The sequence below is a fragment of the Echinococcus granulosus genome (genome assembly GCF_000524195.1).
Source record: "Echinococcus granulosus chromosome Unknown EG_S00011, whole genome shotgun sequence".
NCBI lineage: Eukaryota > Metazoa > Platyhelminthes > Cestoda > Cyclophyllidea > Taeniidae > Echinococcus > Echinococcus granulosus.
The window spans coordinates 672,927-698,602 of NW_020170391.1; the positions used below are offsets into that span (position 1 = coordinate 672,927).

At 41.7% G+C, this 25,676-nt stretch overlaps 2 protein-coding genes across 2 annotated transcripts; one reads left to right on the top strand and one right to left on the bottom strand. All coding sequences in view use genetic code 11, as the record gives it.

The window, feature by feature from the left end:
* Positions 1-3,973: 3,973 nt before the first annotated feature.
* Positions 3,974-8,228, top strand: EGR_02451 (hypothetical protein; the record flags this gene model as incomplete). Its single annotated transcript, XM_024491700.1, has 5 exons — positions 3,974-4,036; positions 5,943-6,049; positions 6,866-6,937; positions 7,667-7,727; positions 7,953-8,228. The coding sequence occupies 5 exons, from the start codon at positions 3,974-3,976 to the stop codon at positions 8,226-8,228; spliced, it is 579 nt and encodes a 192-aa protein (XP_024353851.1).
* Positions 8,229-17,563: 9,335 nt separating this feature from the next.
* On the bottom strand, positions 17,564-25,581 carry EGR_02452 (Queuine tRNA-ribosyltransferase; the record flags this gene model as incomplete). Its single annotated transcript, XM_024491701.1, has 11 exons — positions 17,564-17,750; positions 19,390-19,707; positions 20,419-20,608; positions 20,654-20,745; positions 21,324-21,671; positions 21,775-22,025; positions 22,442-22,664; positions 23,027-23,295; positions 24,060-24,410; positions 24,506-24,736; positions 24,892-25,581. The coding sequence occupies 11 exons, from the start codon at positions 25,579-25,581 to the stop codon at positions 17,564-17,566; spliced, it is 3,150 nt and encodes a 1,049-aa protein (XP_024353852.1).
* Between the last annotated feature and the right edge of the window lie 95 nt (positions 25,582-25,676).

The following is a 25,676-nucleotide window of genomic DNA, read 5'->3' on the forward strand; positions in this document are numbered from 1 at the left end:
TTTAGCCCTCCCAAATCGGAGTGATAAGAGATTAAAATACAAATGCTCACAGTACTTTTTTGTGACGTTCCGATCAAAAACACTGCTTTTAAAGTGGCTAAAACTGTCATTAAAAGTTCATGCTTTGCAACCAGTAATCTGTTCATTTTTGACTTCACACGTAATCAAGGATATGGTATAGTTTCTGCCGTTTCGTTTCCTTTATTGCCCAAGTGTTAATGAATTTTGTCCTGGATTTGTACGTTACCCTATTATTACTCAAAGTTTCTCGCTATTCTCTCTGTATCAACTGATAGTCCAGGTGTTTTCAGTCTCTAATTAGACACTAGCATTGCCATGAGCAAGTATTCACATTACGTGCAAAGACTCTGATACGCCTGGATGTTACGATAGCTGTTATACTTACTATGTTCGAATCTATAGCCGTCTTCAGCAGTCCCATCTCTACGATTGTAAGTCATACCGTCAAAGTTTTGATGTCGCGGAGGTTCTCCCACCTCTCCAGGAGAAATGGCTCGTGAAAAGAGGTTCTGCTGTTGTTGGTGGTTCTGTCGGATCAGCTCTGTGATGCTAAAAGTGCCGGGAGGTGCTGGGGCAATAGAGGGCGGGATGTGCATTAGCGCTTGTTGGAGCAACAGGTCTCGTGGCAGGGAGGCGGCTGCGGAAGGAGGAGTGACAGTGGCCGTGCTATCGGGCGGAGGTCCTCCCACCTCCTCCACCAGTGCCGCTGAAGTCATGTACTCGGGGTACCAGACGTCCTCTTGCCGTCTAAATGCTGGAAACTCCGTCGACGAAGATGACGTCGAGGCGCAGGTGCCGAACATGGACCTCTGACCATGGAACTCGAGCTCCGAGTTTGGTGGGGGAAGACCGTGGAGAAGATGAATTCGATCCATGTATTTGGTGTCCACCGGCGAAAATGCCTGTGGGGGCGGTGGTGCCTGCAGTTGTGGTTGTGGTGGTGGTGGTGGCGGCAGCGACGGCGGGGGGATTAGAGCTGGAGGCGTACACTGGGAATGTGGTGGTTGAAGAGGTTCTCGCAATGTTGAATTCTGTGATTGTTCTCGGTTGGAAGAGCTTTGGTCACGAACGGAGTAGCGCGTATCCTAAAGTAACAACGAGGCTTGAAATTCATTTTCAGGGCTTCATAAATGCATGGGGCCATGAATGATGTGAAAATCACAGCAGTGGCATAAAGTTGTGTTATATAAAATAGGTCTTATGAGCAAATTCAACTTCACAATGTTACAACAGAAAATGTAAAAGAGCAAGTCCTCAGAAAGTTTTGTTAGAATAACCTATGACGCTATTCCGTGATGACCTCTGGCCTGCTACGTTGTTTGGAATCCAAAGTCACGGGTCATTTGTATTTTCCATGATCATAATACATAAATAGTTTTTACCTTTGAAATCCCTCTCAATACCTTCATTTTCTTTGACCAAGAGATAACGTCAGCAGGGCCTTCGTGTTTTAGTGGAAATTCGGTTTAGCGCTTGATCGCGAGCACGCCGCCCTGTCATCTTTGATCTTCTACACAGGATAGTTGTCCCCCAACAGTTCATATTTTTTGACTTAGCATGCTATCAAAATTTGCCTTAGTCCAATCTAAACTATGAGCTATACACCGTAAGTTAAAGTATGACATCTTTTCCTAAAGCCGAGAAGGGTTAAAGGCAAACAGAGACAAAAAAGTTATCATTGAATTTCAGGAAAGTGTCCGATGGTTTACATCGATTTCACCATAATAAATGAGGCCTAATATTATTGCATATTAACGTAAGTCTCGTGTCCTTACAAAGAGTTTTTAATGCAGTTCAACCACGTGCACTCTAAATACTTAAGTTTAATGCGAATAAGTGCGTATCTGGAGCATTCTACGGCAAAAAATCTTCCGTTTGAGGAGCACGATGAAAGTTCACCGCAGTAATTTGTAATTGCCGTAAAGTTCAAACTGTAAGGTCGATCTATTTATTCAACCTTGGCCTCTGATTCTGTCTTTCGTATCAGGTGGTTACAGACTTTAACAAATTTCTTGTTTGTACTTGTGCCGCCTCTGTGCACATGCCCTTCTGCTTTGGCTTGACGATTCAGCATTCCTGGGGTATGTAGTTGCACTAGGTTGAATAATTAGCTTCTTCATCATCGTAATCAATGGCGATTTTGTATTTTTTTAGAACAAAAGATCTATTCCATCATATTAGAAATATTAGCATTTAGCATTGCTTAAATCTGGCCATTAATGTCTTAGAATAACTCTGCTTCAAACAAAAAACGTGTTTTTCGTAGGAGGGTCTAATATATAACATTCGCAGCAAGTGAAATCTCACGACTATTCCTTTTCTACTAAACATTTCCCACTCAAGCTAAAGAGGCAGAAAGTTGATACCGTATTAACTGTTTGTAATTTGCTTCTTCAAAAATGGAAATAATTATAACTTGGTTTTTACCTGTAAAAATGCGCAACCCTTACTTTTTAGCTTTCTTTCTAAGGGGTTGTTAGTATGGCTTATAAGACAGTAAACGAAACTTACCAATACTTTGTTCCTGACTATTCGATTGATAGAAGACACAGATGGTAGAGTTTCCTGGGTGCAGATGCCGTCTTTCTCCAGACGATCTCTGATCTCCCAGGCGAACATGGTGGGTGCCTCAGCCTTATATCGGTGAATGGCTTCCACCACCTGGGGGGTCGCTACTTTTGGCTTCGATCCTCCAATCACTCCCGGCCGAATGCTGCCGGTCTCGTTGTATCTGCAAATGGCCAGAGATTCCTGCGCTCACTTACATCGCCCTACACTTAGGTTCAAGTCTTGACATTTATACCAAACAAAAATTCAAATTTGTTATAGTTGCTGTTAACATTCGTTACCACCATCAATTCCATTCTAATTTTTTTGCGCTTTGGTCCGTTTATCTGATTGAAATTTTTGCCATCACAATTTTTTGCATTTCCATCCTTACTTTTCAAATTTGAAAAGAAAAAGAGGAATTTTTTCTGTTTTTTTGCAGTCTAAAAATTTTCGGAGTTCTAAATTAGCATAAAAATAAACGGAAATACTCTACCCAGTCATTATGCATTCTTTCTGGCAGTGAAACATAAGTTCCTAGTATTCTGTTCCTTATGTACGTGTTTTAAAGCATCAATTGCCTTTGCAGGGTTGTAGCAATCGAAATTCTGTTGCACAACTACCATATTTTTAGGCCATTAGTAGAATTTCTCGTACTGATCGGCAGTAGATTTCATTCAATGGTGGCTTAGCATTTTGGCAGCATCTCAACAAGGTGGTGGTATTCACAATGCCATCTGGGGCATTATAAAGGCAATGTAACTTGCTTTATACCTTAGAAGTCAGAAAGAATATAAAACTGCTAAGGCTCATCATCTTTCAATGAGATTTGATCGTAACATTTGTATCTACTTCCCTTATTTGTGTCCACAAAATCCCCATTGAGGAGGGGAAGCGGAACTGCAGCATCTCTAAAATGGCTGTAGTGTAACGTTTAGAATTACTTCATACACTCCTTTGGTTTCCACTAAACTATATATTTCCTATATTCACTTGGGGAAAGCATTTTGATGTTTGGTTTACTCAAAGTTTAAGGACGGTCTCTTGCACCAATCCACTTTTTTTGAGTCAGAATGGAACCATCGTATTGTTGTTAAAAAGCTATCCTTCATAATAAAACAATCTGCATCCTAGCGCATCTTTACACTTCCCAACACTACATCGCTATTTTTACTTTGAAGTGCGGGAATCAATCCAACTGGAAACACTTATTTCTTATGGATAGAAAACCGAGAATTATATAAACTCATTAGACCTAGCGATTGGAGTTGATCATTGAAAGGTCAATGTCGAATTATGGAGGCTCGACGTGAATGCAAGCCGCTATGGGTGACGTCTATCATGCAATCTACCAAAAATCTGGTGCACGACCTCGAGGAAATGTATCATAAAATCAGCTTGACAAATGAAGGCTGGAAAAATTTGTTCTTTTAATTTACTTTTATTCCTTGTGTATGCAGGTGTGTGTGTGAGTATGTCGATTAAATTTAGATCCTGCGCTGAATAAAACAACCCATATAAGGGAAGCGCAATGTTGTGTAGACGTACGTGTGTAAACACTTTTACCAAATACACTTAAATACCCGCCTCGTCGAAGGAGACGAGGAGGAGAAGAATGCCTGAAGAGTAACAATTTTATGGCCTGGCGCCGACCTGACCAGTCATAATTTTGCGTGTGTGTGAGTATATGTAATTGACGTATCTGACCGCCTTTCCCTCCTCCTTTCCAACGGCGCACACCTCCCCTCTCTGATGTAACGATTCTGCACCAGCCCACTCCGTCCCACCATACCCCATGACGGTAGCTCGAAGGCTCCTGGTATTTATTCCACTACTGTCACCACCGCCAACCCCGCGTTGATATGCTCCGTTAAATTTATTAAGAGGAGAGCGGGTATTGTTAACAGGCAGTCTAGCGAAACAATGTCGGGTGGAGTGGTGGTGGTGGTGGTAGTGCAGGTGGTGGGGCGAAAGAATGGGAGCCAGATAGTAAGAAGATAATGATTTTTATCCTTGTTAATCACGATGATACATTGTGAAGTGATGAGAAGTTTGCATTTTAATTGTAGCTTTGTTTTCTTTTTTCAAAGTACCATTAGAAGAACAAAGTAAGGTGGAAATGGAAGTGTAGGGAAGGTTGACTAGCAGTCACTACCAATGTGCACTTAGCCCTTATACTATTGATAAAAGATGAAACGAATTGTTGAAATCTGAATCTAACATGGTAATCTATTGCTTTGTATAAGTGAATCAAACTTAAACCAGTCACAGCAAATTCTGTCAAGCAAACAGCCTACTTGTGGCTTTCTTTTTGCAGTTCCGATGAGTGATCGGCATACAGCTTAATGAGTGGCTTCTAAACACATTAAGAGTCGATTGGAGCCCAGTGAGGCGAAACTCGCCGCATCTGTGCGCGTTTTAAGCATGACCATGCCTGGGTGGATTCTTCGCTTTGCACTATAGCTACTACCAGCATTTAATACGCCACCTCAGAGCAGCTTGGTCTGACCTAGTCTTGAGACTGTCTATCATCGCTAGCTTCACATCACCACCGCTACCGCCCCCTGCTTCTGCTTTCAACAAACAACATTTCTTGGGACCGAAACTGGGGCTACTGCTACTGGTGCTGCTGCTGCGGCAGCAAAAGACCAATGTAACCATTACTCGACTGATGTGTGCGCATTAATCTCTACATTCATGGGCACACGCGCCTCCAGAATATCTCGCTGATCTTGTCTCCCAGAGGACTAGTTGCATCGGAGGCAGCGCCGTGGATGTGAGTAGTATACCTCATTACTTCCAACCTTTCTTTATAGGAAGCGATATTTCGTATGATACTCTAAGATGGAGATTTACCCATCTGCAAATTTGGATTTTCAGATAAGTTTAGACATCCTCCAGTTCTACAATGCCTACACCATAACGTGATGTTTTATGTATCAACTTATGAAGAATATTAAAACATATTTTAGGCGCATACGCATTCTTCTACGGGTAGTTTCTGCGATTCGTGTAAGTAGTTGTAGAGCCAAAGAAATTGGATTCATTATTATCTTCCGCTAGGGTGCAAATTACCTTAATGATGGCATATTTAATTAATTAATGGCGAGTACTGATATTTTAGCTCTCATATCACTAAATGAATGAGTGATACATCTAAGTCACTTCTGCCTGACCTGCACAGAATTTTGCTGACACAGCCGTGCGAAACGCGGAGACGACGACTAATGTCGCAGGGACGAATGTTGGAGTGGGCCATCTCGACGATACGCTGGCGGATCTCATCAGGTAGAGGACGTCCGTTCACGAAGCTCCCTCCTAACTGATTTACGTTTCCGTGGGCTGTAAGAGAAAATGTAAGATAACAATATAAGTGTTTTTGTTTTAAATCACTTGATTATGATATGTATGACTTTGCTCTTCTGGGGAACAGTGATATTTCTAAGTGCATTCAGAAAGATCGTCCAAAGATATACCTAAGGTAATATTTGCGATATTCCAGTTTCGCAGTATAAATTGATTATTCAAATTCTTCTGTGGAATAGTTTAATATTCCCGAGGGTAAGGGGGAATGACACGCAATCACGGAGGTAGGGCAGGCGGTAAAGGTTTTTTTCCACTTTTCCTTTCTCACTCCCTTCGGAAATAACCCCCTTAAGAGAGACCGAAGATCGGAATGGGGTAAAACCAGGTAAGTGAATCTTCGCATGTTAAAAAATAGAGGGAAGAAAGAGGAGGAGGAGCAAGCTAGCGGTATTTTGCTCGTTTTTAAGATACCAAAATCTTTATATGTATGGAAAATTATCTTTAATCTAGTGCTTGAGATAGCTCATGATTATGAGTAAATTTGATGGCTTAAGCTCTGACGTGTTCCCAAAGAATGTAGCGTTAATGGTTTAGAAGTAAACACTTTTTAATTCCTAGCTTCCGCATTTAACAATTTAACTGTCATTGCGATCCATTTCGCGGCCACTCATAGGTAAATTAGATCAGGTTTTGGTAAATTTAAAACAAAGTCCTTCACTCCCCTGTTTCCATTTGCCTCGCCGATTAAACTAAAGAAGACACCCTTCGTATACCAACTCATATTCATAACGTTTTAAAGCAAAAAAGCAATTTCGCTTATCAAGGCATATTGTGCTACCTGAATTTAAGTAAATTTACGACATCACATCTGTTCTAAAGTCCCTATGGGGTAAAAATGTGCATATTTTGCATTAAGAAATCGACACCTTTAAAATAAGGACAGATTTAATGCTGCATATTTGCGGTTTATTATTTTTATGAGAACTAATAGTTTAATTTTTAAAAAGGAAATTACTAATAAAATAATGATTATTTTTCCGAATGACTTAAAATGCAGAAAAATGTTACTCATTCTAGTTTTTTTTAGTTTTAGAGTAAAAACTTGCTGACTCCAGTCCGATGCGCTGGAGCCTTAGACCGCGTGGAAGATGGAACCGGGTTATCTAACATTCGTAGTTGATCAGGAATCTCTCAAGAAAGTACCGCTTGTTTTCCAAAACAGCAAAGCCTTAAATATGGGTACTTCCGACATTCCTTTCCTAGTAGGTAATATGACTTACTTAACAGAGGAATAGATGCTGCCCTGCTGATGTATTGCTTTTGTAAGAAACTCACAAGGGAAATCTGGATTATAAATACATGCATGTATGATTTTGGCGCAGTTTTAATTAAAACTGCACAGCCTGTTTGTTTGTATACCACAAGGAGGGAAGTCAGTTGATGGCGAGGAAAACATGGCGGTTGTACACACAGAAAACAACAGCAATCACAAAGACCACTTTGATTAAGCCACCACAGCGTGCAAAAAAATTATTGGGTGGATTTTTAATCACCCGTGGGAGTACACAGGTGGGTAAAATTAGCAACCTTAAGCAGGCACTTTTTATTCTTCAAATTTGTGAATATGCATTGCAAGCGTATGGGGCCAACGCACATGCTGACTTGCGACTGCGTGCAATAAACATAATTGTCGTGAGTGATGGGACGGTTTGGATCTAGTGGGCAGCATTTCGGAGGTAAATAAGATATCACAGCTTAGAGTCTATGTTAAAAAAGCCAAATAAATTTTCAGATTGATGGTAGAAAATAAAATGATCAACTCTATTGCTACAGTATGGATTTTCCTGGGTAAAGTTAGCTTGTGAGATTGCCTAGCTTAGATATCAAAATAACAATGATTGAATGTATTCCTAGGAAACTAATCATAATGATGAACGGTTTCTATGGTATAACAGTTAGCATGAATCAACGTAAATGATCTCTTTTAGATTAGCTCTGTTAACATGTGACGAGAAAAAGAACGATTTACTTCCGTACCTTGCCCGTGTCAATCATCAAAACATTTTTGTGAAAAACAGATTTCAAATTCACTTCGTCAAAATATGCTGCTACAACTGGTAATGCAACTGTTCTCTTCCATAAATATTTTGTACGGTTTAATGTATTTTCGATATATTAGTGCTATCACAATATACTTAAAGCCCTTTTCAACACTTCTTCCTTTCCCCAAACTCGCATGGACAAAGGAGAAGAGAAACCCTCCCGTTGTGTTTCCTGCTGGTGGGCAAATTCTCGAATCCCATCGAAAGATAAACGCCAACGGTTCACCATCGCCTCGTGAAGTAACGAAATGATTCTGGTACTCTGTCTCCCCCTCCTCGACTCTGCAAAATTTCTGTCAGCCAAACTTGTTACAACTACGGCACACGCATCCGTGTGCATCCAATGGAGGGGCGACATGATTCATAAAATACCAGGAAGTAAAATAGCCACCCCTGTCCGCTGGCAGGTTGAATGGAAGACACGTGCTGGTGACCCACGTTCCTATTTGAGAATAACAGCTGAAATTGCAGATGATTGAAGTTGTGGGATATAAATGCTGGTGAAAACGCGGTTTAGAAGGACTTCATAGTTTTGGCATTCTCTTCAGTCCACAATAGCGCAATCTCCATGAACTAGTTAATGGGCTCGAATGCACGAGGGCATGCAACCATATTTCATGGGTAACATCCTCTGGTGTTTACATTTAAGTGTTTAATGGCTGCGATTACCAATGTTTTATCTCGAGGAGAGTAGGAAGCGCGGCCAAATTCGTGCAGGTAGATACTAATTGAAGTGGACCAAGGGACAAAACAGGCTGTATGCTCGACTTCCGTTCAGACCTAATAGCAAATATCTGCGCACCTAAGGATGTGGCCTATTTTCCACTTACTACCAACACACAAATACACCCTTACTTTGGTCGATAGTGACTTTTAAACTAACAAATAACTTTAAAGAAGTGGTTGAATGATGAATGAATGTAATAGCACAATTTCAAACTTCTTATCAAGTAGACAGTTACCGACTGTGTCTGTTCTATATTACCCAGCATTTAACTTCATTGAAAAGATCATTAAAATTCCGTTTAAATAAATGCATATTGGTTGGGTTTTGTGGAAAAAACACTGCTCTAAAACCTAATATCTCAATGATTTCAACAAAACTAAATGCTCCTACTTGTAACCATACATATTATTAATCAAACGCTTGGGTTTTGATAATCAATCAGTCGTATATTTACTTGACTCGGTAAACCTCGTATGCAGTTGGTAAACATTCACAGGGCTAGCAAGTGGCGTAAACAAATTAGCGAAGCCTACCCTTACTCTTTCCCGATCGTTTTCTTGAGTAAAAATCCTCAAAGTATTGAGCCTGTCGGCACACAGCCGCCGCCGCCATGGTCGCCGCAACAGTTGCATAGTCGGGTGGCTCGCACTTGGCTTGGTAATTGTGTTGCCATGATGTCTCGAATCCATTCATTCCCCCACAAAAGCCAACTCCCTCTCCTGCTGGACTGCCATAACGCGTATGGTCGTGATCATGATTACCGTCACTAAAGCCGAATACCTCACCAGGGGAACTGGCGTGGCGTGAGTAAGGATAAATGAAGGGCGCAGCTGTGGCGGCTTGGATGTACGCGGCGTCTTTAAAGGTGGACACCTGCCAGGGCAGTTGGTTGGTACTCGTACTTGTGCTGTCAGACATAGAGTCGGCGGAGGTGGAAACACCGAATTCAGATTGAGCCTGTTGTTGCTGGTGTTGGTGATGGTGGTGGTGCGAGGCTCTCTCATGACCTCGGTGCTGATCCCACAGACTCATGCTACTTAGACACATTACAGCAGTACACAACGACGTCTGTTTAGTCAAATGGAACACTCAGGAAGTTGGTGACAGTGGCGACAAAGAAGGCGAGGGGGCGAGAGTTGCGGGTGGGGAGGAGGAGGGCACTTGCGAGCGCACTGACACCTCGGCTTACACGCAGAGGAGTACGCGGGTGTGGGAGAGCTACGCCAATCAACGTCTAAGCCCACTGACCAATGGCGCGCACGTGAGTCTGAGCAATCCTTCGTCTGCGCTTCTACTATCATCTCTATCAACCCATGTCGGTCCTGATCCATCTACCTCTTTTTGGGGCTAAATAGCACAAAATTCCCATCTTGGAGGCGGGAGCACTTTAAATGGCGCTTTGCGAATGCACGTTACAAGCGGTAGTTTTACTGGCGGCTGTTCCTCGCATGACAAGCCAATTTCCCGACGTGAAACCCGGCAGCCTCAATTCGTTTAACTTCCATATTAAACTCCACATCAAAATAAAACGTTAAACAAAGTTCCAATCAAAATAGATTTGCGCGTATCACTGGCAAATTTTCGGCAATTCATCAGATTATTCACCGTGCGGCATAATTTTATTAAATAAATTCATATGCTGATGTGAGGTTACATGACTCATTTGTGTAACACATTTCTAAGGTGGCATACTTTGGAAATTTTTGGAACAATTTATAGTCCTAATTTCGATAATAGTGTTTCTTATGAAGTAAAAGCGCAGTAAAGGTGGAGTTATTTTATAAGAAACAAATCCGTATTCATTTTTTGTTTACGATAGGTGCTATTCAGTAATCAACGACTGGTATCAGTTCGCTGTAAAATAAAGTCTTCACCAAAGGGGACATATGAACTGAGAAGATCAAAGTTCGTCCGGCTCTCTTTTCTCCTGATTGGACAACTGAGCTGCTCACACATGTGCAACGAACCGTGACAGGGATTGGCATGGGATTGGCTCGTAGCATTCATACCCACTATTGCTCATCTTCCACTGGCACAAAATATCATCATCCACGCACCTAACAGACCCATTCAGACACAACACTTTACTGACTACAATTAAGATCCTGCCACTTATTAGTGTAAGGTACACCTGTACCCATTAAATCATGACTTCCCAAATCGATCATTTTAAGAAATTTGCAATTCATTAAGAAATGATAGACTTTGGAGGGATTTCGACTCTATGCTTACTGATCTGTGAACAGTGCTGCTTGATCACAGAATGAGACTGGAATTATCTCCCCAGGAATGGGGATTTTCCCATTCCTGATTGGACAATTTGGTTGCGCGCAGATGCGCAACCATCCGTGACCACGCGGTACATGGGATTGGCTCGTACGGCCACGCTTCCGAAGGCCTATTCTGAGCCAGTCTCAGCCACGCCGCATAGCCAAGGCTACACCCATGATTATTCCCAAATGATCGACCGTAGCCATGGTGATTGCATTATTTAAAGTATTCTTGCACTGGGTAACACTGAAAGCGATATTTGGCATCCAGTAATTTAAAAATGAAGGATTCAATAAGAGTAAGCTATTAACAATATGCTTAGAGTAAACACAGCACCGTATTGGCACGTCACTGAAAGAAGTTCAATTAATTTCTTGGACACTTGTTACACTTTAAGCTTTGATTCCCTGAAGTGAGTCATGTTAGTGGGAAGGATAATTCACTACTTTATAGGAATATTTTGTTCTGCACTTGGTGATTATTTTGGTGGGGGTCTTGATGCCAACTTAAACAGCCTTCAAAAATTCCACTAAAAGCAGATTTATAAGTTGACAGCCGTAGTGTAATAGTAGACTTGCTATGAAGTTACTCTAACGTCTACTTTCTAATCAATGTTTTAACATTGAGTCAATTGACAATGGATATGCAAATGCAGTTGACAGATGACTTTTTGAATTTTGGTATATGGTTTACAAGAAATAATAGTGTAGCATAAGCAATTTGTTCTCATTAATTCTAAATTAAAGAAATAATATTTCAAAATTTAGTGATGCACTGTACGAATTAACTACCAATTGATAAGTAAAAAGGGATGGAAGCATAATTGCCTCACCTAAAATGTACCAATAAAGGAGTCGAGGAGATTGAGGAAATGAAGAAGGAGAAGAAGGGACTTACTTGCTCGAGGCTGGTAGAAGGGATCCTCGTGAGACACGATGGGAGTGTTCTCTTCCAAGACTTCCTCGTGGTTACTCATGTGCACTGGCGTGTTTACACACACGCATGTACACACAGAGAGTTGCATACACCTGCATGCACAAGTGTGTAAAAGCGCGTCTTTATATGGCATTACCCTAGGGCTGCAGGCTGTCCCCGCTTAAGGCCTTGACGGAGTTTGCGCGCTGCTGTGTACTTGGGAGCGCGTCGATGAGTTCTTAAGCATGATCTGTTAAGAAGGTAAAAGATGTTTTCTTTTACTGGCATTCTCATTCCTCAGGAAATTAGAGCCATGTTTTCAGGTAAGCTCAAAGTTTCACTCAAGTTAGTGTTTGGTCAAACGATTATGCACACGGATAATTGTTGATGCAATTCATTAAATTATTAACTATTTCCGGAAAAATTACTTATTTACTGCAGATGTACTAAGAACAATTTTAACTCATTTGAGGCCAAACCTGTTCAAGTGCTCAAATCGTCGGGGACTTATGGTTATTGCATAGGATTTAATTAAGACTATTAAAGCTTTTTAGTGGGTCTAATTGATTTTCATTTTCTGTACCGTTGTTTGGAGATACAGAACCCCATGTAAATAGCAAGCTGTCAGCATTTGTGCCAATATTGTAAATGACTATATCATCTATGCAGGAAGCAAACACATCAGAAAGTCCGGTATCAGCATCAAATCAGTCGCTACGATCAGCCAATGAGGTTTTATCAATGATCTCATTGCCATATTCTTTAACAATAACATTCTTGTAGTGATTTCAAGAGTATTAAGTAAAAAAAGTACAGAAAACATAACTAACAAACCTCCGACTTCGGCAGCCTTTACCATAACGAATGGTATTCTGAACATGGCACATAATTTGATGAACGATCGGCTTGGATGTACTGAACGCCTAAAACGTTCAAAACTTGGGGCAAACAGTCTTGGAAGAATAAACCCACCGAATAGCCAGCACGTCCTGTTAAGTAGAACAATTGCCACTTCTTTCCCTCTGAGTCAATAGCAGTGTCACAGACGAGAGTAAACCAAAAGGTAAATAGTGCACTTGCATATACTAAGAGAAATTTATTATAGGTCATCCTCAATCGAGGAACAATTGAAGAAGACAGGTGTGCGTATAGGTATGATGGCTTTGTGATGTGGCGTCGCACAAGGGAGAGGGCTAGCTTAATTGTAGTAGTAGCGGTGCGCGCCTGTCAATCCCCCGACTAGAGTGAGGTCACTGCTTACTAATGCCTGCTCACTTGCCAGTGCGTGTTGCAAGATCCAACAACCTTCGAAGAAAAATGCAATACCAATTATGGAAAATTAAGGTAACTCATTTAATAGGCGGAAAAGTAAACATTAAAAGTGGTGTTTTGATGGAAGTTAGGGATAGAGAGCTCGCATATTTGGTAGTCAAGTTAAATCTCATCATCATCCTTTGGTCATTTATAATCAACGATGCCTTAAATGTTAATCATGATACCCACATGCCATAGAAACAAACGTCAATCATACGCCTCCTTCCAGTGAAGGAAGCACAAATTTGCTCCTGCAATTTTACTTTGGTTTGAGCTGCCCATAGAAGTATCCTGCTTGATTCCTCCCAGAGAGCGTTATATGGTATTATTGTATTCTATTTCCCTCCGCTTCTCCATTGGCCATTACCTCATCTTAGCTCTCTACACAGAACACTGGCGATCAGAGACACCAAAGTTGCTCCTGTCCGATAGGTTGAACATACTGTAATTAAGGGTGTTGTATTGGATCCTCATGTTATCTGCATGTTTTAATCAGTTTCAGGATATTGTGTTTATCAAAGAAGAAATGAGTACATGCATGATTTTCTCATTCGATTTAATTTATTACTGAGCGACCGGTTTACTAACCACTAAGTTGTAGGGCAAATTTACGAGGTATTAATCAAGGCTTACGCAGTTAATTTAACATTAAGTAAATTTTCTTTGGCCTTGAAATCGTAAGTACACAACTTTCTTGAAGGTGAACCTTGCACTATTAAGCTACAATATCTAGATAGCCTCAAGGACACAAACTGCACACTTATGCCCTCTGCAGTAAGGGGATTAAATTTTCAACTTTCTCGATGAAAGGACAATTATTAGGAACACTTCTTATATCGGGATGCATTATACGTTAAATCAAACTAAATTTAATGATTCGGTAAGATTTTACCTTCCTGCTGATTCACACTTCAAAACGTACTGGGAAGACAACTTTGCTGAAACTTGTCTGTTATCACATTCACTTCCGTTGTAGAGGCATCGGTTTGCTCATGTAGTTGGCTTTGAAACAGCGATTCCAATCGAGCAGACGCATAAAGTCCCCAAGCGCTGCATCATGTGGATCCAGAATTTACGGGAACTAGTTTTTAATTTTATGGTCATAACTATTACACAAGTGGAATCAGTTGGTACAAATAGCTTCGAGCAAAGCAAGTGGGAGGCTCAAACTTTCCCTTGGCTATAAATCAGGTTTTTACAATGTTGGTAATTCCACAAATCGAACAAAACTAGAAATACGATCTGAACTGGATTTGAGGTAGTCTTCTTAGTCTTACTCACAGTCGGAATGGCGTGATCAAGAGGAGTGAACCCATCGTTGCTGTGTTACTTGATCGCGCTCCTTGAATTCGTTTAATCATCCCATAACCACTATTTCGGAATTAAATAGCATTGCACATACATTTTACACCATCTATGACGCAGTCACTCGTCTATGCATAGCCGGAAGGAAGTTTCCGTGACCTTCAGTGCTGAATGAGACCGCGAATTCACGCATGGCATGCAAATATTTGCCAACGCAACTGTTGCATTTACGCATCACGTGAATGATAATTTTGGGTAGGGAACTGGATTGAACGTCGATTTATGGTGACGGAGGACAAGTCTAAATTTCCCGCGTCAACATACCACCTCTTATTCCCACGCAGTCAAAATGAACAGAAATGTGCAGAAAATTTACTGGGACTAATTATACAAATAGGTTCTTTACTACCTCAACAATAAATGATGCCTTGGAACCATTATATCTGATTTTAACAAGACTAGCCCAATCATTTGCTCTAATCAATGCCAAGACAACCGAATAACAGCATGTATGTCGCCAAAATATTATTATGGAAATTCAACGCGGTGGTTTCGGGCGTGGAGCCATGTATTACCGGCGCATTGATGAGCAGTTTAACTGCAGTACTGATCAGACTTGGAAAAACTAGGATAACCATGAGAAATAAAACAGTCTTTCAGAATTCTAATTTGGAGTCATCCAATAGTCTTGAAAGAGGTTCCAGCTCATCTAGTGCAATTTAATAAGAAGATGCGATTTTGGAACCCACCCGCAAGAATTTTAAGTTTAATACTACTTTTCAAATCACATGAATATTTCAAACAAATTCATTTGATTTGCATAAAAACACATTTAACCAAAATCAGTCGAAATCGAGCACTGTCTCAATGTTTGGTAAGGGGGATTTCTAAAATCTTACTTCAGGAGTACGAATTTCTCCAGTATCACTTGCCATATAGCGCAGGATGTAGCGTTACGTTTTCTGCACGTGACAGTCACACTCACAAATAGGCAAGATTCCCAAACATCGTTGAACTACATGGTAAATACCTAAATTTAGAGATTGTTATTTCGTCAAGTATCTTCACTTCATCAATTCTATCTACCTGCATTCTTCCATTGGGAAGTATTTTGGTCTTAAACACTACCAGTCATAATTCATTCACATACCCCAAACCAAATAAACAGAATTACCTTCTTGAAGTCATTTCCCCCAATCAAAAATATGCCTGTGATTAAGAGTAATGAGATCAAATGAGAATTGTTACGTTATAAAGGAAAAGTTTGGCTCTAAGACGTCTTAAACAGCAATTTTATCTGCAAAAGCAAAATGACAAAACTATTTTATGGTAAAGAGATCTTGCCGCATTAGAGTCAAGTAGGTAATTATCTCCAAAATCCAAATGAAGTTTATGCTGCCTGAGACGTCAAACACCCCAAGGACTAGACGTCTGATTGATTTCGTTATGTTGTATCAACTTGATGTTTTCTTGAACTAAGCCTCTACCAATTCATCTTTGCATTGAGGAGTTGACGAAACGGTCCTGCAATAAAACACTTAAAATGGAAATGAAAATCGCATTATTATTATCATTATCCACAAGTAAATTTGTGACAATTTTTTGGTTTAATGGGTGTCACGCGATACTGTTGAATAAAGTTGCTCAACATTATTATTCATTCAATCAAATGGCGTGCGCGAGCATGAGCCATGCTCCACGTCCCTTCAGACTTCAAATTAAATCTAAAATCCACACATATCGCGTATGATTCGACCGATTTATTAATTGCGTTAAACATACCATACGTAGGACCTAAAACGACCACATTTTCATAATGAGACAATTTTCATAAGCGCCTTATCTCACGGTACTTTTAGCATTGTTACGTCAACAAAAGTCACAAAATTCTTTAGATTCTTGAAGGTGAGGCGTTTGGAATCCTGTACACATTGCATTATTTGGAGGAGGCATTTAAGCATTTTAATGGCGTCATAGGTAAGGTTTGCCAATCGACGTTGTCATAAGACAAGGCCCATCAACTCCCCTGATGACAACAAAGTTCTGCTTTATGGAAACCGCTATCCGCTTTGCTATTATTCCAGTTATCTACCACCATTAGGTGTTCTACGATTCGGAGTTATGCCTATACTTAACAGAAATGTTTTCGCTTTTGGAAAGCATTTGACATCGAACATAACACCTCAAAAGTCAATTTATCCACTGACAAACTGCAAATAAGTACCAACGGTGGTATTCCGATTACCCTTTCTCTTCAATAAAGGTATTGCTGCCTATGACGAAGCTGATTTGACCGAAGGTAACTAGTCTGTCGAGACTTGGAACCATTCCACATAGATTCACCATTTATGGGAAAAAGACACGCAACTTAACTTCCTTATTCACTTTTGGAAGATAACGACGTAGGTAAATAGCGGAACTAGCTACAAAATACCTAAAACTGAAATATTTGAAAGTATTTTACATTTCTTTAAAGAAAAATTTACACCGACCTACCCACTCTTTTCAAATAATGTTACACCCTCTAAAAGACGATAGCAACAAATATGCTTTCATGGGCATGTGGCAAACGCGTTATTGTTGTAAAAGTAGAAAGGAAGGAAAACTATGAAATCTTCCGCTCAAATCGCATAATATCGCATAGTTGTTTGTGACTCAATAAGCCCGAGATCTTAATTAAAGCGCATTATATGTTGGCTCTCATTTATTTGTCATTATGAGAGACCTTCTGATACACGAGGAATTAGTTCGCATAGCCAGATTCGTGACCACTTAAGTGTTTTCGTTTCCAAAGTAATCAGTGGTGATAAAACCCTTTGATCGTGATATGAGCATTGAAAATAACGAAATACCACTTCATTTCACCAGGGCGATTAGATTTCAGGTAATAGAAGTAAAATAGCAAAAAAACGTCACCTCTTGTGCAATCCTACTGAAAGAAAGAACAGAAAAACCATTGCCAATGGTTCAGCCAAGACGTTTTGCAACTCAAATGTGGGCAAAGATGAGGCGTCACATGGAGCGTGGCCAACTGTTGAATTCTTAATAGACAGACTCAAGCACGCATACAAGAGGTCCGCGAGGATGAGGGAGAATAGGGCAAAGCCACGCGGATGCTGAAGTAACCACTCGGTGGTGCGTGAAATACCCTCGCCACTCCTCGGGGGACTGAGATAGTCATAGGGGGCACTGATGGTGCTGATGACTCTGGTGGTGAATGGATGGGTGTGTGGTGAGTAGGACTGTAAGTGCCGCCCTGGGTTCTTGGCTCCAGTTATTCGGGCTTGTCAAAGTCTGCACTCAGAAGACGAACCATTCAACCAAATCTTTGTTTAACTTTTCTCCCTCTTTCGTTCCTGAATTTTACTTCTATACACCGATAGCGTTCTCTTCTCAAGTGAAATGGCACGCTGATGTTTTTCCGCGCACACCCACCAGCTACTCAGATGGTCATTTTTAATGACATTCTTGCGTACTACGCATAAAACACAATTTATATACTACCCTTATCATGACAATTTTATGTTAAGGAGTAACTTTTGGTACTGCTTCACAATTAAGAGATAATAGAGACTTAATTTGTCTAATAAAAATGTGGAAATGATCACCCAGAAACGCATCATAATTCCGATTTGCTACCACTTTTCAGAGAAGGCAAATAAATGAATGTCACACCTACAGAAAGTTTTCAAAGAAAATATCAAACAAACTCCTGGTATTGAAAAAAGTCATAGAAGAGGCTTTTAGTTCTTTTAGCTTCTATAGCCCATGCAAGTTATTCTTTTCCTCTAAAGTTATAACGTGCGGAGACGCCTGATTATGTGCAATGCACTCACACAAATAACAATGCCGCAAAAAGGATTCCACAATATTTATTCAATGAGGCTGGAAACTGTGAATTCATAAGACGAGAGCGGTCGCGTTATGCTTCCACTGCGTGCATCACCTCATGTAGAATTTGACAGTCTTTCCGTATACATCAAATAACGATACCATGGATCACATCCTCGCGTTAGGTGTCACAATTTCTCCTCAGTCCCATTCCTACTAAATACTGACTTTGCCAGAGAGAAATGGAGATCCGAAGTAGCTTTCATACGTTTCGAATATTGTTATTTTAATAATGTTGAAGCACATAATGAAGTGATCAATGGATAATTAGAGCTTTGATTATTCGTATTTCTTACGCCCAAAGCTCTCCAGTAAGCTACCAGTATCTTACCCTTTAAGGGGGTTCGAAAAGAATCAACGAGCCAAAACACGCAGTCTGATGAAATTGATAATGATGCTGAACAGAGAGGTCTTAAAGTGACAAATCGCCGAAGTTCTGACAAGCCTGAAACAAGCGCGATGGCAAAATTAACCGACTCATCTTACCGTTGCGTATTGTGAATATCAGTAGAACTGACTTGAGAGAAGCGTGGAAGACATAATCAAGGTGTAGAATGCAAAGTGAGGCATGGGACATTTGGTTCACGAATCGACTAAATGAGTTATTTAGCTACATTCACACTCCAGAATCTTCCACGCGTATCGGACTATTGTCGCCCAAGGACAAACAATTATTTTAGCAAAACTAACTACAAAGGTGTTCATCTACTGGTAAAATAAGAGGGATGAATTATGCATTTAATTAATACAACAATCGAACACATCTAAAAAGATCATGCAGCGAAAAACAGTCGGGGGACCTCGGTTCATTAGAGAAACTTACTCAGGTAACCACTGGATAAAAAAGTAACAAGTTCCTAGCGTTATTTCTAATATTAAAGGGAATGTAAACTATAGATATTTATAAAATAAACAGAAAATAGTGTGAGCAGAGAACATCACAGGAAAGAATATCTCCCAGATAAATCGAGATTCCAGCCTTCGGCGCACCATACGGAGATATGCCCGCTGTGTCTGCGATGTGAGACGACATGGGAGTGGAATATTTCCGTACAGGTGGAATAGTTCCTAGCTTGAAGCCATTGCGTTACACCCTGACCATAGTCTGCATTCTGTGTAAGTTCGGTGAACATGGCTATGTACTGCGGCAGTGTGTGGCCGCTGGGATAGTTGGAGTTGAGCCAGTGAGTTGGGTCCTCGTAGAACTTATCCGCCTCGTCGACATAAGCTCGGGGATCTGTGTTGTGCCATGCCGAAAGATCTGGGTCGCAAGAGAGTAGTCGTAGACTCACATTCACATGGAGATAACTATGGGAGTAGAGAAAATGTGAGGGCTGATTTTTCCTCTCAGGTATCCATCCCAGACTACCCACCTTGATGATCCACGTAATTAAATATTCTACACACGTATATTTGCTTCACTACTTATATTGTCATGGGTCTCGAAGCTGTTCAATTAAGAGAAAAAAGTATAAAAGAGTCAGTCAGATTACATATGCATCCGAATTTACAGATTACGTAATACAAAGCGGTAAACCGCAATTTACGCACCTTTACACCTATTCAAGAAGGCACTACGCAATTGAATGGAATTTTCAACCAAAATACACTTAAATACACGCAAACACATGGAGTATTAACAAAGTACAGTTAATATTTTGTTTGATTTGTAAATATTTAGCGAGCAGGGTATTTCTCCAAGACAATTTTCAGCAAAAGCCTCGTGATGTAATTTAATCCTGAAAAGATTTTCCTTATTTGTAGGAGTCATTACTACAACGCACTCTGTACTTGGGATCACATAAAGATGAAAGTAGGTTATTCAATAATATAAGCAGAGTCCGAAGTCATACAGATTAAAAGTGCCGGCGCACGACTAGATTATTCTCAATACTAGTATCTTCTTCCAAAAATCAACATCGTTTGATAACGCAGCTGGTTTTTCTATTAAATGCTCGTCACGCATTAAGATTATTGGAGCAAACTCGTTGTCGCAGTGCTGGAGGCAATTTGGCTTACCTCAGGTGAGGTGTGCTGTGACATGGCATGAGAACAAGGATACTGGGCCCTGGAGACATGTCAGCCCAGTTGGCAGCATTAGCCTGTCTGGCTAGCTTCGACATCAAGGCGTCTGGTCCTTGCTGGTGGACAAGGCAGGTGTAACCGGCCACAGCGAAGTTAACTGCAACCAGAAGGATAACAAGCAACCCTAGAGGGGAACAGAAGGACTGAGACCACCGAGATTTGCTCATACTGCAATGGAGGAGGAACAATCCTCGACCGGCGTAGTACATGAACAGAGGGAACAGTGGGAAGAGGAAGCGAAATTCCTTATGTGCTAGACAGCTGAAATGAAAGGAGGGGTTTTTGGTCACACTTCCCTAGAACGTACTTTTCAGTTGAATAGTGGTTTAGTAATACTCTTAATTTTATGGTAAGATCTTCACGCCTAGTGCCAATCCCCCTTCTGGTTTTCAAGTCTTCAAAACCGCCAAAATAAAATCAGCCATAGATCGGCATTTCATTCGTAAAAATCTTATTTTAAAGATCATTTTAGTGCAATTCAATCAACATTTGTATAGAGTACAAGGAAGAAAGTGATGAAGAGATAATACGAAATCGACCAGGGCGTTTCATAAAGTGACTGGCGCGATTGGTGTCGGATTAATTGCAACATATCAAAATTGATGCCGCATGGATGGAAATGGTCCCAGTGTCATAGTCTGTAAGATTCCATCAGTCCTTCTAAAGGATACTACTTATCTCAGTGAATTTTAAATAACAGCCGTGACAGAGTATCCCATTTATTCACACAATGGCACCACTTCTCTTGACACTCTTAATTAGCAAAAGGAGCAACATAAAATATCAATGGATCGTGCCTGTAAGCGAAGATAGTCCACGCAGTCCAGGCACCAAAGTACTTTGCGACAACCTTTTCCCTTGTTTGAGGACGGCTCTTCAGCAAACTGCACCACTTTATGAGCCAACGGCGACCATTGGTGACATCAAACAACCAACCGATGAGTGCTAAGGGTAGGTGAAGGATGAGGATAGAGGGAAGGCCACTTGTGAGATACCAGTACCAAGGTTGCACGCCGTAAAAGTTTGCCCCGTTCGAAAAGAAATTAAAAAGCAAAAAGTTGAACTGGTTCACCGTCCAACGACCGAAAACGAGCCGGTCAACACCGAGTGATACAGTAGCACAAGGGACACCAATCATCAAAGCGAGACGGAGGGTGTGTTGAAAATCTTGGAAAGAGTACTCCTTCCTAAAAAGCAAAGCAATGAACGTGGACCTCTCAGAGAGGCAACAACGAGTAATTGCTTGATAAATATTTAAATGACATTGGAAATGGACTGCGATCAATTTACCAAATCCGAAGGAGGTAGTGGAGACAGACGGGGATCCAGAGTATAGCGGCAGTTGGACGGAGCAAAATACAGAGGCAGACGTGGAGCAGAAAGGGAACGGCGGTGGTAGAGGCAGGACCCAGACCAAGACTCGGGGGCCAAGGGTAGTAGCGAAAGGCCACCGCGTGCAGCGCCCACTCGAGATTGTTGCTGAGGCTGCGTGGCGCACAGTAGGCGGTGAACCAGCTCGTTATCTCTGCCAGCAGCACCCACTGTACCAGAAAAAAATCTTATTTTCGATACCATCACCCTCAGCCTAGTAAAAATAGTTACCATCTCTCGCAGTAAAAATAGACGACAGCAACGCAAACACTGACTTATGGACGTTGTGTCAGCCGATCAGATGATTCAACCAGCAACACAGTACAGTAGAAAGAAGCCAACATTTTTCTCCCCCTTTCCCTTGTGATTGTGAAATGCAATTAAGAAATGAAATTACCCTGTTATTTGTGATTTGAAAAACAGGTGTGAATGAGACAAATATAGAAAACAAAGACCAAAACATTTTTTCTCATAGCTTAATGTGAACTTCCACATTTACACAAATAGACCAGGGCGAAAGCAGAAATTTTAAAAATGTTAAAGGTGGACATCATACGTCAACTTTTGCTTGTAAAGTCACTCATACCCTTGCAGATAATTTTCCACTCAATCGGACGGCCATCAAGTAGATTATGTAATCGGTTACACCGGTGAGAAGACCGTGAAAGAGCCGAGGCAGAAGAACGATTGCGTTACGGGAGTCTACACCAAAGAAGGCTAATGCCTTGTAGATTCCAGCGAAGAAGAGCGGGTAGAGCGGGGAGCGGATTGCCACTGTGGGAGTCCACTCCCATGTCAAGGTGCCAAATCTACGGCCAGGCGATTGTATGTGTAAGGAACTCTCCAGCAATAATAAGTGCATTTATCAGATTGCCTCGTTGGGACCGATCACCGGCTCCTAGTAGCTGACCAGATTTTAATGGGGAAGAGGCAAGAAAAACATCCTGGTACATTGAAGTGGCTTAAATAAATTATTCATCGATATTTAGGCTGTCCACCGAAAAATCAAAGCTAGTATTCCAACTCAGAAGTCGAAAAAGGCATCAAAAGCACGAAATTCTTTTATTAAAGTGATCTAGAATGGATATGACATGCTACTTTCAAAGTATCAGTAGCACATACACGCTCGTTTATTAATGCAAGTGAGGATTGGTGTGATATGAACGCTTACCCGTAGGCCCAACGATGCGCCACTTCGACCGACTGCCATACCTCATCCGGCACAAAAGTTGTCTGTATCATCAGAGCATTGACCAAACGAAAGGCGATGAGGCCCAGAAACAAAAGCCTCGAGCCACCGATGCTAGTCTTGTCTCCACCGTTCTCTCCTTGCTTAGCGGAACGTGTGTGTCGTCTGTCTAGAGTTCTGTCGTGTTGCCGTGGTGACTCCACCACCGATTTCGAGTGTTGTACTGTAGATTTGCGCTGACTAGCTTTCATCTATTTTGAAGACCCTACTAAAGGGCAAACACTGGTGATGAAGAATTAAACAGAAATGAAAATGCAATTCGCGTAACCTGACAGCGGGGAGGACATCAATGGTGCATAGTGACTGGACTAAATCTACTCGATATATTTGAATAATCGGTACTAGAAGTGTCAGCTTTGAAAAAGGTAATCACACAACAGGCAAAATATTAAGGAGGAATTGCATTTTACATTTACAATATTTTTCCTTGATTACATACGACTTTGTTTTGAGGTATGCTCATTGTTATTTGAATTACCTACTCTGTGATGGAATGCGTCAGATTACCTAATGAATTAGTGACCACAATTATGGGATGCCTGTGTCAAATAACCTGCTTTTTGTTTGGAAAATGGATCGGACATTATAAGCTTACCATGCATCCGCCTATACACTAGCAAAATACTACCCCCTGGGTACTAACGCGAACCGATCCGGTTGTGATTTTCAAGTGTTTTACACGGCATTCAACTCACACATACCCTGTACTCAAACCTAGCTAAAACAAGTAAAGCTGTGCTAATACCCCTAAACATCGTGTAATTTAAAACGTTTTGGGGACCATAAACTGCACCGAGTACTGCAGCTTAACTATTTTCCCTTAAAACAGACAAACCGGTAATTTGAGATGCAGTCAGCTAGCTCAGAAAACAGCAGAACCATAACAGAGCATCAGATAGAAAATCATGCGTATATTTTACACAAATCACTCCATGCACTACAAATCAATGTTAACTTTCTTCAGAGCCTCGACACACCAAGACGGCACTTCGTTGAATTCGTACTCTACATCAATGTGGGATTCGCCATCTTGAGAACTATCCCTTGACGATTTGCAGCGTCGTCGGAAAAACTCATGAACGAACCTAGGGAAGGCGTCAGCTAGAATGGCTTCCCTAATCCGACGCATGAGATTGAGCAGATATGTCAGGTTATGCAGACTGACATAAGAGGCGGCATTCGACTGGTGAGCGCCAAAAGCAGCGTGGAGCCAGGAGCGGGAGACGTTGCCAGAACATGCGGGGCACGGACACCCAGGCTCAATTGGACGAAAGTCATACGTGTAGTCTGTCAAACGGAGATTCACCTTCAAAGAAAAACCACAAGCACAGGTCGGATATGCGATAACGGGGTACTCTTATCTAGTAAAAAATTCTCTCTTTGCAAAGGAGGAGTACTTACCAGCCCCCAATCGACAAGAGCTTGGCCAAATCGAGCTGTTCGTGTGGGGTAGACGCAGTCAAACATGTCATAACCCAAGGCAACACAAACGACCAGATCAAGGGGAAAGCCGACACCCATTAAGTAGCGGGGTCTGTCACGGGGCAGCAAACCTGTAGACTGATAGACGGTGCGACAAAAGTCAGACTTTGCCTCGCCCCCACTCAAACCACCGACGGCAAATCCTTGCACCTGCAACGAGTTAAACATCGAACTGGAAAATACATCGATCCCTCAATAGTTGGCTAGATTTGGTGCTGAAAACAGTCCGAATGAATTTAACAATAATGGAATCTCAAGGACGTGAGAAAGCAACGGTAACAGATTTTAGTGGTCCGTCAAAGTACCTTATCCTTGCGTTTCGTCATCTCCCTGATACACTCATCGCGGAGGTCCTCGTACAGGGCACCCTGAGTGATGGCGAAGAGGTTTTGTCGTTGAAGTTGAGGTTTATGCGCTTCAATACACCTGTCCAACCACCTAACCGAGCGTCGCGTAGCCTCGTACACCTCCTTGCCCACAGTCTTAACATGTAGTACATGGTCTAGCTGCATCACGATGTCAGACCCAATGGAGGCTTGAATCCGACCCACCGACTCCTCGGGCGTGAGAAGCATCTCGGAAGCGTCGTGAGGCGAGCAGAAGTGGGTGCCCTGCTCGTCAGTAGAGGAAAGCTTGGAAAGGGAAACCATCTGAAAACCCCCCGAATCAGTGAGAATGCCACGTGGCCAAGACATGAAGGCGTGCAGTCCGCCGGCACGGGTCAGTGTCTCAGGGCCCGGTCGATGACCGAGGTGGTAGGCATTACCTAGCAGCAGGCGACAGTCGATCACCTCCAGCTGCCCCACCGTCACCCCCTTTATAGTGCCTTGGGTGCCCACAGGCATGTAGACCGGCGTCTCCACCGGACCCACGGGGCAGTGGGAGGGAAAGAAGAGACGACACACGCGAGCTCGGGTCGTCGAGCACTCAAATACCAGATCAAAACGAAGAGACGGTCCAGTCCAAATCGAGAGCAATGGCGCTCTGCCATGCATTTCATTAGTCTCTTCTGATGTACCTTTGCTGATTGGAGGTTGAGTGTCTACAAGTGTCGGTGACGCCTGAAGTTGAAATTGCAAACAGTTCGTTC